The 13,977-nt window shown below is 32.2% G+C and overlaps 2 protein-coding genes across 2 annotated transcripts in view; one reads left to right on the top strand and one right to left on the bottom strand.

Moving 5' to 3' along the window:
- LOC134711162 (eIF-2-alpha kinase GCN2-like) overlaps positions 1–9,439 on the bottom strand; it is a 145,289-nt gene extending 135,850 nt beyond the window's left edge. The window contains exons 1-2 of the mRNA XM_063571608.1: positions 9,280–9,439; positions 8,117–8,227 (exon numbers count right to left, since the gene is read on the bottom strand). The gene's annotated coding sequence lies outside the window, so the exon portion shown is untranslated. The remainder of the gene's footprint in view (positions 1–8,116; positions 8,228–9,279) is intronic.
- On the top strand, positions 4,334–6,064 carry LOC134710601 (uncharacterized). Its single transcript, XM_063570976.1, has one exon. The coding sequence runs from the start codon at positions 4,376–4,378 to the stop codon at positions 6,062–6,064; it is 1,689 nt and encodes a 562-aa protein (XP_063427046.1). The 5' UTR covers positions 4,334–4,375.
- Positions 9,440–13,977: the final 4,538 nt, after the last annotated feature.

The following is a 13,977-nucleotide window of genomic DNA, read 5'->3' as shown; positions in this document are numbered from 1 at the left end:
AAATTTCATTGATTTCTATTTACTTTAACTAAAGTTATTGTGCGAAAACCAAGAATAATGCTTATTTGGGCCCTTTTTTGGCCCCTAATTCCTAAACTGCTGAAACCAAAACTCCCAAAATCAATCCCAACCTTTCTTTTGTGGTCATAAACCTTGTGTCAAAATTTCATAGATTTCTATTAACTTAAACTAAAGTTATAGTGCGAAAACCAACAAAATGCTTATTTGGGCCCTTTTTGGCCCCTAATTCCTAAAATGTTGGGACCAAAACTCCCCAAATCAATACCAGCCTTCCTTTTATGGTCATAAACCTTGTGTTAAAATTTCATAGATTTCTATTCACTTTTACTAAAGATAGAGTGCGAAAACTAAAAGTATTCGGACGACGACGACGACGACGACGACGCCAACGTGATAGCAATATACGACGAAAATTTTTTCAAAATTTGCGGTCGTATAAAAAAAATTGCTATTGCACAATTGTGCAATTAGATATTTCTTGCTATTGCGCAATACTGTGCAATTGAAAAGACTTGCTATTGCACAATACTGTGCAATTGAAGATTTCTTGCTATTGCTCAATACTGTGCAATGGAAAATGTCTTGCTATTGCACAATACTTAATATAATAATTTTAGATCCTGATTTGGACCAACTTGAAAACTGGGCCCATAATCAAAAATCTAAGTACATGTTTGGATTCAGCATATCAAAGAACCACAAGAATTCAATTTTTGTTAAAATCAAACTTAGTTTAATTTCGGACCCTTTGGACTTTAATGTAGACCAATTTGAAAACAGGACCAACAATTAAGAATCTACATACACAGTTAGATTTGGCATATCAAAGAACCCAATTTATACTGAAGAAAAATTACAAAAAATGAATCGCTCAAACGGGAAGTGTCACTTTTGCAATGAAAAAGAATCACTATTTCATCTTTTTATTTATTGTAAACTGGTGGAAACATTTGGCGGGAAATTTTTGAGAAAATAAGGGAATTTTGTTCAAAATTAAATATCCAAAAATTACAAAAATCGGAAATAAGTATAATTTTTGGGGTCATTAATGCAGATGCATCCTATACCCAAATTTTAGATACGGTGCTTATAATCACGAAATGGGTTATCTGGAAAACTAGAAATATCGCAAAATATCAAAAGAAAGGGATAAGTAAAGCGATGATTTTAAATATGATAAAACATGAAATGCAGTTTTTGCACAAATATCTTAAAACGAATACGAAGATAGAAGCCTTTTCCACTATGTGTGACATTTTTTGTATATAAATATATATTTAGCGTGGTCAGGTCAGTGTAATGACCTCTTTGATACTGATTGAACAATAATATGTACACTGCTCTCAACTCCCTACATGTAATTATTTCTGTTGTGTATGTATTCATGTATATCATCTAATTGTAACAAGACATGATGTATCATATTATAAACAAATATTTACTCACCATATCTTTGAAATTAATCCTTATTGGGAATCAAAATCATTAATCCATTTTATTTACGAATGAACTACACATGTATCCCTTTAACAAATCGCACGTGGTAAATGATCACTCGACCAGAAATTTAATGTATTTGAAATTAACATAACAAAAGACGTGATGTACGATAAAATTGAAACTGCTTAAAAAATACAGGTAGCCTTTGTGAGAAATAAATAATGATAAAAACATACTTTATTCAAATTATTATATATGGTGAGAGGTATAGATATATAGATCGATAAGGACTACATGTACAGGTACATTTGTACAAGGATAGATAATATTTATAAAGGTGGATGTTAATAAATTATAGTGGGAGTTTTTTTTTTCTCATTTGCTTTTTCCCCGACAAATGAGTCTGTAAAAATGGGGCCCCCTTAGTTGTTCCCTGGGCAACTGAGGGTTGATGTAACAGGTGATTATTAATAAAATAAGAACCCAATTTATTCAATTTTTGATGAAATCATCAAAGTTTGAATTTGGACCCCGATTTGAACCAACTTGAAACTGGGCCAATAATAAAAATCTAATTACATTTTTAGATTCAGCATATCAAAGAACCCCAAGGATTCAATTTTTGTCAAAATCAAACTTAGTTTAAATTTGGACCCTTTGGACCTCAATGTAGACCAATTTGAAAACGGGACCAAAACTTAAGAATCTACATACACAGTTAGATTCAGCATATCAAAGAACCCCAATTAGTCAATTCTTGATAAAATCAAACAAAGTTTAATGTTGGACCCTTTGGACCCCTTATTCCTAAACTGTTAGGACCAAAACTCCCAAAATCAATACCAACCTTCCTTTTATGCTCATAAACCTTGTGTTTAAATTTCATAGATTTCTATTTACTTATACTAAAGTTATGGTGCGAAAACCAAGAAAATGCTTATTTGGAACCCTTTTTGGCCCCTAATTCCTAAACTATTAGAATCAAAACTCCCAAAATCAATCCCACCCTTCCTTTTGTGGTCATAAACCTTGTGTCAAAATTTCATAGATTTCTATTTACTTTTACTAAAGTTACTGTGAGAAAAACAAGGAAATGCTTATTTGGGCCCTTTTTGACCACTAATTCCTAAAATATCGGGATCAAAACTCCCAAAATCAATCACAACCTTCCTTTTGTGATCATAAGCCTTGTGTTAGAATTTCATAGATTTCTGTTTACTTTTACTTAAGTTAGAGTACGAAAACTAAAAGTATTCGGAAGACCACGCAGACGACAACGCCAACGTGATAGCAACATACGACGAAAATTTTTCAAATTTTGCGGTCGTATAAAAAAAATTATAAGATATAGAACAAAATTATATAATTGTCTTATATATGCTACTGATTTTATGCTAAGAAATCAATTTGAAAATGTAAAAAAGAATTTCTCATGTTTAACACAATTGATAACAGTACCCTTCCGGTTAAATAGAATTAGTTGTATCTTAATTGGTAATAACATTAACAGTACATTTTTTACTTAACCAGATGCACATTTTGCAATTCAGTGCCAATCTGCCTAAAAATATGACAGTGGTGAAAATATGACAAACAAGAATGTGTCCATAGTACATGGATGCCACACCACGCACTATAATGTTCAGTGAACCGTGAAATTGGGGTCAAAACTCTAATAAAGCATAAAAATAAAAAAGATCATATCATGAGGAACATGTGTACTAAGTTTCAAGTTGATTGGACTTCAACTTCATCAAAATCTAAATTAATCAAAAACTTTAACCTTAAGTGGGACAGACGGACAGACGAACGAACTAATGTATGAATGGACGAACGTACGAATGGACGCACAGACCGAAAAAAAAACAAAAAAACTGCCCTTTAGTGGGGCATAAAAATTATACAATGGTCTTATATATGCTACTGATTTCATGCTTATAATCAAATTAAAAATGCAAAAAATAATTTCTCATATTTAACACAATTGATAACAGTAGTGTTTAAATATTATTAGTTGTAAATATGACTTTTCTGCATGACTGATACAAATGCAACAACATATATTTCTATTCAAAATATTGACTGAGACCCATTGTAAGTCACATAACTCATGTCATATCAATATGTGTTGCAAATGGTAAATGTCCTCTATGATGACTTGACATTGGTATCACTAAAATTATAATGCTCTGTTAGCATCTTCTACCATAATAGCATTAATTGGTTCGAATTTGGACTGCATCTCGTAAAAGAGTCTCTTCAGAACTGTTGGAAGCCAAACAATTTTAAAGTCTAAAACCTAATTCAAACATTGAAGGGCAGATCAAACCAAAATGAACAGAAAAGAAAGTAGTCTAAACAAGAATATGAGTCCATCCTTCTCATTGTCCCGCTCATACTATCACATTTCCAAAATTCAGTAAACCGTGAAATCTGGTTCAAAACCCTAATTTATTTTGTGTTGATTTTTTAAGTTTCAATTTGACATGACTACAACTTTATTGGAAACTACCCTAAAAAAAACTTTAACCTGATCAGTGATCTGTTATATATGGGTGAAAACCATAATTTAGCATAATTTTTTTTAAAGTTCATATCATTTTTTTAACTTGATTTGGAATGGATGGATGCATTGATAAACGGAAAGACTAACAGTCAAACAGACTAAAAAATAAGTAGATTATTTTAGGGACAGTCAGTTAAGGTAACCTAATTAGTTGTAAATTATTGTCAGCATGTGAAATATAATATTTATGGTCTTCTCAATCATGGTATTTAAATTTACACAAACAATAAATGTTGTTATCAAGTTTCAGTATATTCACTTAGTTCAAGGGTATTTAACTTGTTGATCATAACAACTTAAAAATAGATCAAACAAGGAAGTGAAATACCTTGGACACACCTGACAAATATGGCTTCCTCTCAGCCGTTTGGAGGAGGTCAAGTTCCTGTTAACTGTAAATTATGTAAAACAGATAGACCAATACAGTGGAAATGCATGGACTGCAAAATTCTGATGTGTGGTTATTGCAAGGACAATGTTCATTCTCAATTCAAAAATGCACTTGATCATAAGATAATCAGTAGAGAAGAAATTGGATTGCATACTGAAGAACTGGATTTTACCAATATTAAGTGTGATGAACACACTGGACAATCATCATGTCTTTATTGTAATATGTGTGAGATCCTAGTGTGTCCAACCTGTGTTGCCAAAGTTCATAAGAAGCACGATTTAATCGAAATTAGTGATGCATACAACATCAAAGTAGAAAGACTTAAAAAAGAACAAAGTAAAATACAGAAGAGTATTTCTAACATGAATATGAAAAAAAAACAGCTCAATAAACTAGTGTTAGCAGAGAATTCACAGTATTCAAAAGAAAGCCAAAATATTCTAAGGCATGAAAAAACTGTAAAACAACAAGTAGAACAATATTTTAAAGAACTCAAAAGTAAACTGGAACAGAATCACGAAACTGTTTTATTATCAGTCAAGTCAGATCTTAATGCTATATCATCATTCACAAACCAGAAGGAGGACACAATCAATGAAGTCCAGGACTGTATTGACATTTCCAATGCCTCAGAGTTCTTCAAAGAGGTCAAGAAGATGGAAAAATTCACAGAAACCCAAGAACCACGAACCAAGTCTAGCTATGCTTCTTCACAGAAGTTTGTTCCAGGGAATGTTACCCAATCAAACATTGGATCATTACAAGATGATGGAAACTTGTCAGCAGAAATAAACATCTCCCTAGTCATCAATAGAGAGTACCAGACTACACTTGATCTGATATTCTATGTAGGTCCATGCCTTGACCAGTCAATTTGGATAAGTTCTGGTTATCACGGAATGTTACAGAGAGTAAAACCTGAAGGAACCAATCTGAAGGTGATGTCTAAATTTAACATTATAGTGTGTGGAATGGCAGTTACTCCATCTAATCAACTTCTTCTGTCTGCTAAAGGGAAAACAAGGTTACAACAAATCAGCAGTAGTGGTGAACTGACTGAATCTGTTTATGATGTAACACCTTTTCTTCCCATAGTCATTCATGTTGTCAGTGACAATAAACTTATAATAGGAGCTTTAAAAAGTGAACTAAAAAGAAGTGCTGTGATCATTATGAACAAGAAAGGAGAAAAGGAAGCTGTATATGAACATGATAAACATAATCAACCTTTGTTTACCTACACTTGGCGTTTAACCAGTACCAGTACTGGAAATATACATGTAGTGGATAAGATTTCAGCTGACTTCAGTGGTAAAGTAGTGATCTTAGGACAAGAAGGACATATAATAAACCAGTATACAGGTCATCCTACCATCAATAAGAGTACACCATTCAAACCAGAAGACATTGTGACAACACCAAGTGACAATGTTGTTGTGATGGATTATGATACTGAAATCTTGCACATCCTCAATGACAATGGTTATTTGATTTCATATTTCAATACAAAGGATATAGGAATAGAGTTTCCATATTCTCTTGCCATCAACACATCTGGACAACTTTATATAGGATGTACTAAGGCTGAAGGTGACGAAGCTAAGGAAGCAAAACTATATGAAATAAACATTGAAGGATTCTAAAACAATTCAAACTTTTATGGAACAGTGTGACATAGTATTTGGCAATCATTATTCGTGTCATATGCATATGACAACAGGAATAACAGCTTACAAATGAACTTATAAGAACTGATTAGACCAATATCTTGTGTTAAACTATAACAGTCAAGAAAGTCTTTTGCATCATAGCACTATATCTTTTCCTTTTTATTCAAAATATTACTTTTCAAGCATACTATGAATCTGTACTAAAGCCAAAGATCATAATAAAAAATCAATTTAATTGATAGTGAAATTATTTTAAGTTTGATATCTGACAAATATGAATAAAAGGAAACATAGTGAATTGACATTAAGACAGCAACTTAAAAACAAAAAAAAAGAGATCTAAACAATAGAAATATATGCACCAACATACAGTCTTCAATGATAAGTGAATATACCAGAATTATTATTATTAACCCTATCAAAAAATAAAATCTATTGTAGAAATAATGGTCAAATTTACTAGCAGAAATTTTTGGTTTGTTGATTGGTTGGTGATTGCATTTTGTTGGTTGTTCCAACAACCAACATAATCGAAGGATATTTTCTAAATATTGGTTGGTTGGTTTTGACTTTGGATATATATGGTGGATGAATAATTGATTGATTAGTTTGTTGATTGATAAGTTGATTAATCTTTAAGCAGTTATCACAGGTAGAAATGAAAGTTCATATTATTGATTGATAAGATAATTATTCGTAAAGCAGTTATCACAGGTAGAAATGAAAGTTCATATTAATCAATTAATTGATTAATAAGATATTTATTCATCAAGCAGTTATCACAGGTAGAAATGAAAGTTCATATTTAACAATTGATTGATTGATAAGTTGATTAAGCGTTTAGCAGTCATTACAGGTAGAAATGAAAGTTCATATTGATTCATTGATTGAAAGCTTTTTATTTTTGGAGGAAGCAGGAGTATAAACAGAAATATCAGAAACATATAAACAATTACTGGTTGTTTGATTGATTGATTGTTGATGTTTAACACCACTTTCACACCTGGTTATATCATAGTGATCAGTTTTATTGGTGGATGAAGTAGGAGTGCCAGCAGAGACCAATCAAAAAGTGGCCCAATTACTGTTTGTTGATTGACTGATTGTTGGTGTCTAACACCACTTTTCTGACAATTGGCTTTACTACAGTGATCAGTTTTATTTTTTTATTGAACAGTGAGGCTACTGTAAAATGTGGACATAAGTGATCAGATTGAGATGAATTGTACTGGAAGATTCAAAAATGTTTGCTTTCATTATGATTCATAAAAAATGAACTGACAACCAGACTCCAGGATCCAAAAAATGAATATGAGACATGAAAAAAAACAGGGGCCCAGACTCCAGGCGCCAAAAAATCCAACAGAAATGAGATGATGCACAGACTAATCACTCATTTTACATATAAAGTTACGTATGTTTTCACAGATTAAGAAAACAAATTTTGTGTTTGACATTTAAAAGGAACAGTGCATTTGAAGGGTATCATATATACATTCCACTAATATATTTTCCAAGATCTTCTGAGCTGATATCACAATTTAATAACAGGTACATGTAAATACTTATCAGCAGTATAATTGAGATTAAAATGAAGCATTTTGATCAAATAGGTCAGGATTTCCTGTTACACATGTGAAAATACTGAAGCAGGTTTGTATCTACACTAGTAAGGAGGATCTATAAGGGTGTCTCATTGAGGGGGTCTGATCCCTGATCCCCCTTATTGTTTATTAAGAATCTTGTATCACGCTTCTCGTTGCCACAATAGCACCCATGAACTACCTAACTACGTTTCCCATTTTCACACTTAATCATTCAACTTTTATGTGTCACGCTTAAAAAAAATAAGACAATCCCATTTCATGCTTTGACCCCAATGAGTCCCATCTCTAATATCGTTCTGTTACAATTTATTTTCAACCCAAATTCTGACATGTATGAATTTTTCTCAAAAATTGCTAAAATCTTAATTTTTCCTCTCTTGATAATATGAAAGACATTTTTATAAAAATATTAACTTACATAAACTGTACATTTCCCAGCTTCCTGTATATACTTTATAGCTAAGTAGTGAATAAGATTTTTATGTCGTAATCGAATCAAGCTGTGTATTTCTTGTTCAATGCTTGTAATCTGGAATAAAAAAAGCAATAACTTTAATACCAAATATGTATTGCCAGTTTGACATCTGCAATACTTGAACTTTGAACATCATAAAACATTCACTTTTCTTAAGATCATTAGCCATTTTCTCTCATAAATTCAATTTTTACGAACATTTCTGCCTTAAATTTTTCACACCTTTTGGTGGCACTATTATACTAGGACTTGCCTACCCTTTCACAGCTCCTGAGTTCACCCCTACTGAATTTGGTGACATTGTTATTGCTTAATCTTTAATCTTCTATCTGGTGCCTTGTGGAAAGGTATTTGTTTCTATCCCTTTATTCTTTGAATTTTCTTAAGTCTCTTTAGTTTTCATTTTCTCTATTCTTTCTGGTTATTTATGTCATTGGGTTGCTGTCCCATTTACATAAACCCACATTTCTTTTTATTCAAATGTTATAAAAATTACATTCATACAAAGTTACTGACAACTGCACAAAAGATATGCAAACACAAAAAAAATATATTCAAAGGGAAATAACTCTGATTTTTAAATGTAAATTGGTCATAAGTGAGACATAAAATTGAGAATGGAAATGGGGAATGTGTCACGGGACAACAATCCAACCATAGAACGGACAACAGCAGAAGGTCACCAATAGGTCTTCAATGCAGCGAGAAACTCACGCACTATAGGCGTCCTTCAGCTTGTATATATACAATTATGTTTATTGTTGGATAATATACAATTTATTTGTCCAAGCTTTTCTCCTGCTTCTTACACAGCAAGTCAATTTATATTTTCAAAAAAAGTACATATGTTGATTTTATCTTGCAACTAACACCAACTTTTGTTCATTAGTCTGTTAAATCCAACTCATTGCCTATAATATTAAAACAAATTTACATAGTTGAAACGCGGATGAATATTCATGACAAAATTGTAGCATGAGAAAAATTCTACTTAGACCTTGAAGGCATGTTTTTACTCTTAGTTTTCTTATGTCTCAAATTGTTCCTCATTTTTAAGTTGTCCTCTCATTGACATTGACCAATTTAAACTCATTTCGTTCATTTACCTGTTTTAAATAAGTAGCACCCTCCTTATCTTCATAATCAACTCTTTGAGTTCTCTTCTGTTTTATATGGCGCCACTTTAAAACCCATTCTGATATAGCTACTAACTCTCCACTGGCTGTATCTATCCCAGCATACACTGTACTGCCATGGACACTATGACCTGAAAAATATTTGTATAATGCTTCTAATTCTGAAAGACCCATATCTATCCAATCATCGGGACACAAAAGTCTCAGATGGATGAATGGAGATTAAACATCAGATTGCAATTATTAAATGAATATTCAGGACAAAAACATGTTACTGAGATATATGTGTATGAAACCTGCTCCCTATTAGACTATTACAATGCTAGTTAAAAGGATAACAGCCCATAGGAAGACACTTCCACCCCTGAACATATAGTGTAAAATTTTCACAAGAGTGCACACGCTGAAATGTCTCGCCTTCTGTACAAATCATTGATATAATGTTGATAGTCCTAAGTATAAAGCTTTATTACAACTGTCACATAAACTTAACATTAATCAAGATAACTAAACAAAGACCAATGAACCTTGAAAGTGAGGTCAAGGACAGATGAACCATGCCAGGCAGACATGTACAGCTAACAATGCTTCTTTACAACATATATAGTTGACCTTAATACTTATAGTTTAAGAAAAATAAACCAAAACACAAAAACTTAACACTGTGCAATGAACCATGAAAATGAGGTCATGGTCAAATAAAACCTGCACGACTGACATAAAGATCATAAAATATTTCCATACACCAAATATAGTTGACCTATGGCATATAGTATTAGATAAAAAGACCAAAACTCAAAAACTAACTTTGACCACTGAACCATGAAAATGTGGTCAAGGTCACATGACATCTGCCCGCTAGACATGTACACCTTACAATCATTCCATACAACAAATATAGTAGACCTGTTGCATTTAGTATGAGAAAAACACACCAAAACACAAAAACTTAACTATAACCACTGAACCATGAAAATGAGGTCAAGGTCAGATGACACCTGCCAGTTGGACATGAACACCTTACAGTCCTTCCATACACCGAATATACAAGCCCTATTGCTTATAGTATCTGAGATATGGACTTGACCACCAAAACTTAACCTTGTTCACTGATCCATGAAATGAGGTCGAGGTCAAGTGAAAATTGTCTGACAGACATGAGGACCTTGCAAGGTACGCACATATCAAATATAGTTATCTTATTACTTATAATAAGAGAGAATTCAACATTACAAAAAATCTGAACTTTTTTTCAAGTGGTCACTGAACCATGAAAATGAGGTCAAGGACATTGGACATGTGACTGACGGAAACTTCGTAACATGAAGCATCTATATACAAAGTATGAAGCATCCAAGTCTTCCACCTTCTAAGATATAAAGCTTTTAAGAAGTGAGCCGGAACACTATCCCTAAGTCGAGCTTTCTGCAACAAAAGTTGCAGGCTCGACAAAAACACTCCTTACTGCCCTGTGCTTAGAAGAAAAACAGTGAAACCAATTTCTTAGTCTTCTTTAGGTATCAAATTTTTCCCACTGATATGCAGACCCTTTCCTGATAATTTTTAAAGCACGAATGTCCAATCATACTTCTAAGAAAAAAATGCTGTATTTTCCCATGAAAATTTCTGTACATTTGTTTATGGAAAATGTGCATTTTCCCTGCATAGGTCTAACTGTGCATGCTTCCAATATAGTGATAAAAGTCTTATTTGGATAGTGATAAAAGTCTTATTAGGACAGTGATAAAAGTCTTATTAGGATAGTGATAAAAGTCTTATTAGGATAGTGATAAAAGTCTTATTATGATAGTGATAAAAGTCTTATTAGGATAGTGATAAAAGTCTTATTTGGATAGTGATAAAAGTCTTATAAGGATAGTGATAAAAGTCTTATTAGGATAGTGATAAAAGTCTTATTAGGATAGTGATAAAAGTCTTGTTTGGATAGTGATAAAAGTCTTGTTTGGATAGTGATAATAGGATAGTGATACAAGTCTAATTTGGATAGTGATAATAGGATAGTGATAAAAGTCTTATTAGGATAGTGATAAAAGTCTTATTAGGATAGTGATAAAAGTCTTATTTGGATAGTGATAAAAGTCTTATTTGGATAGTGATAAAAGTCTTATTAGGATTGTGATAAAAGTCTTATTTGGATAGTGATAATAGGATAGTGATAAAAGTCTTATTAGGATAAGACAAGTAGAAAAGTAAAGAAATCAACCAAGCGCTGTAAAAACTGAAAAAAAAACAAGTAAAAATGTCATGCATCCAAAGCATATTACTGTAGGCAGCAGACAAAATATTCAATACTGAGGTTTAATAAAAACTGTTCATTTCATGCTATGTAGCAATTAGATGAACAAAGTGGATGTTCTACCCCATCTATTCTATCAAAGTTTGTAGAATAAATGAACACAACCAAAGTTTCCCCATAGCAACACTACCTAAACATGTGTTATAATCAAAGTGTAAGCACTGAACGGTAAAGATTGCTTCAATATATCAGTGGAAAATAATATTAAATATGACATTCGTTGTAGTTGATTTAACAGCAATTCTAGAAAAAGGAATTGCAAATTTTGCAAAGATGATTTTAACAATGATTTCATTCTATTTTTAGAACAGATATTAGATTCCTGCACCTTGCAAAATTTATGTAATTTTCTTCACAAGTGTAACATCATTTTGTGCCTTGAATATTTGAGCATATATTTCATTGATACATTTTTGGAATGTTCATGGATAGGATGTATAGAATGTTACGATCAATGCACTATATTTTGTGTATCAAAAAAGGTAGTGATAAGCCTTGGAAGATTTAGATATCAAGTCAGTCCCATTAGGTTTTGATTGCATTTCATGCAATCTTCACCTAAAAACACTACCAAAACTGTCATAGAAAGTACCTAAACATGTGTATAAAAAATTAAATAAACATGTCATAAAACATTAACTAAACATGTGTTTTAAAAAAAACTACCTTAACATGTCCAAAAAAATACAAAAACATGTCATAAAAGATTACATAAACATGCCATAAAACTTTACATAAACATGTCATAAAACATTACCTAAACATGTGTTTTAAAAAACTACCTTAACATGTCCAAAAAAAACTACATAAACATGTCATAAAACATTACCTAAACATGTCATAAAACATTACATAAACATGTGTTATAAAACACTACTTAAACATGTAATAAAACATTACCTAAACATGTGCCTCTATGTATTGTTCTTTCTGATTTAGTATTGAAGGCTATAACCACTATCCCTCCAGTATGATCTTTACATTGGGGATGTATTATAAAACATTACCTAAACATGTGCCTCTATGTATTGTTCTCTCTGATTTAGTATTGAAGGCTATAACCACTATCCCTCCAGTATGATCTTTACATTGGGGATGTATTATAAAACATTACCTAAACATGTGCCTCTATGTATTGTTCTCTCTGATTTAGTATTGAAGGCTATAACCACTATCCCTCCAGTATGATCTTTACATTGGGGATGTATTATAAAACATTACCTAAACATGTGCCTCTATGTATTGTTCTTTCTGATTTAGTATTGAAGGCTATAACCACTATCCCTCCAGTATGATCTTTACATTGGGGATGTATTATAAAACATTACCTAAACATGTGCCTCTATGTATTGTTCTTTCTGATTTAGTATTGAAGGCTATAACCACTATCCCTCCAGTATGATCTTTACATTGGGGATGTATTATAAAACATTACCTAAACATGTGCCTCTATGTATTGTTCTCTCTGATTTAGTATTGAAGGCTATAACCACTATCCCTCCAGTATGATCTTTACATTGGGGATGTATTATAAAACATTACCTAAACATGTGCCTCTATGTATTGTTCTTTCTGATTTAGTATTGAAGGCTATAACCACTATCCCTCCAGTATGATCTTTACATTGGGGATGTATTATAAAACATTACCTAAACATGTGCCTCTATGTATTGTTCTTTCTGATTTAGTATTGAAGGCTATAACCACTATCCCTCCAGTATGGTCTTTACATTGGGGATGTATTATAAACATTACCTAAACATGTGCCTCTATGTATTGTTCTCTCTGATTTAGTATTGAAGGCTATAACCACTATCCCTCCAGTATGATCTTTACATTGGGGATGTATTATAAAACATTACCTAAACATGTGCCTCTATGTATTGTTCTTTCTGATTTAGTATTGAAGGCTATAACCACTATCCCTCCAGTATGATCTTTACATTGGGGATGTATTATAAAACATTACCTAAACATGTGCCTCTATGTATTGTTCTTTCTGATTTAGTATTGAAGGCTATAACCACTATCCCTCCAGTATGGTCTTTACATTGGGGATGTATTATAAAACATTACCTAAACATATGCCTCTATGTATTGTTCTCTCTGATTTAGTATTGAAGGCTATAACCACTATCCCTCCAGTATGGTCTTTACATTGGGGATGTATTATAAACATTACCTAAACATGTGCCTCTATGTATTGTTCTCTCTGATTTAGTATTGAAGGCTATAACCACTATCCCTCCAGTATGATCTTTACATTGGGGATGTATTATAAAACATTACCTAAACATGTGCCTCTATGTATTGTTCTCTCTGATTTAGTATTGAAGGCTATAACCACTATC

The sequence above is a fragment of the Mytilus trossulus genome, chromosome 3 (assembly GCF_036588685.1).
Source record: "Mytilus trossulus isolate FHL-02 chromosome 3, PNRI_Mtr1.1.1.hap1, whole genome shotgun sequence".
NCBI lineage: Eukaryota > Metazoa > Mollusca > Bivalvia > Mytilida > Mytilidae > Mytilus > Mytilus trossulus.
Note: the sequence above shows the minus strand (reverse complement) of the source record. Positions and strands in the feature narration are given on the sequence as shown.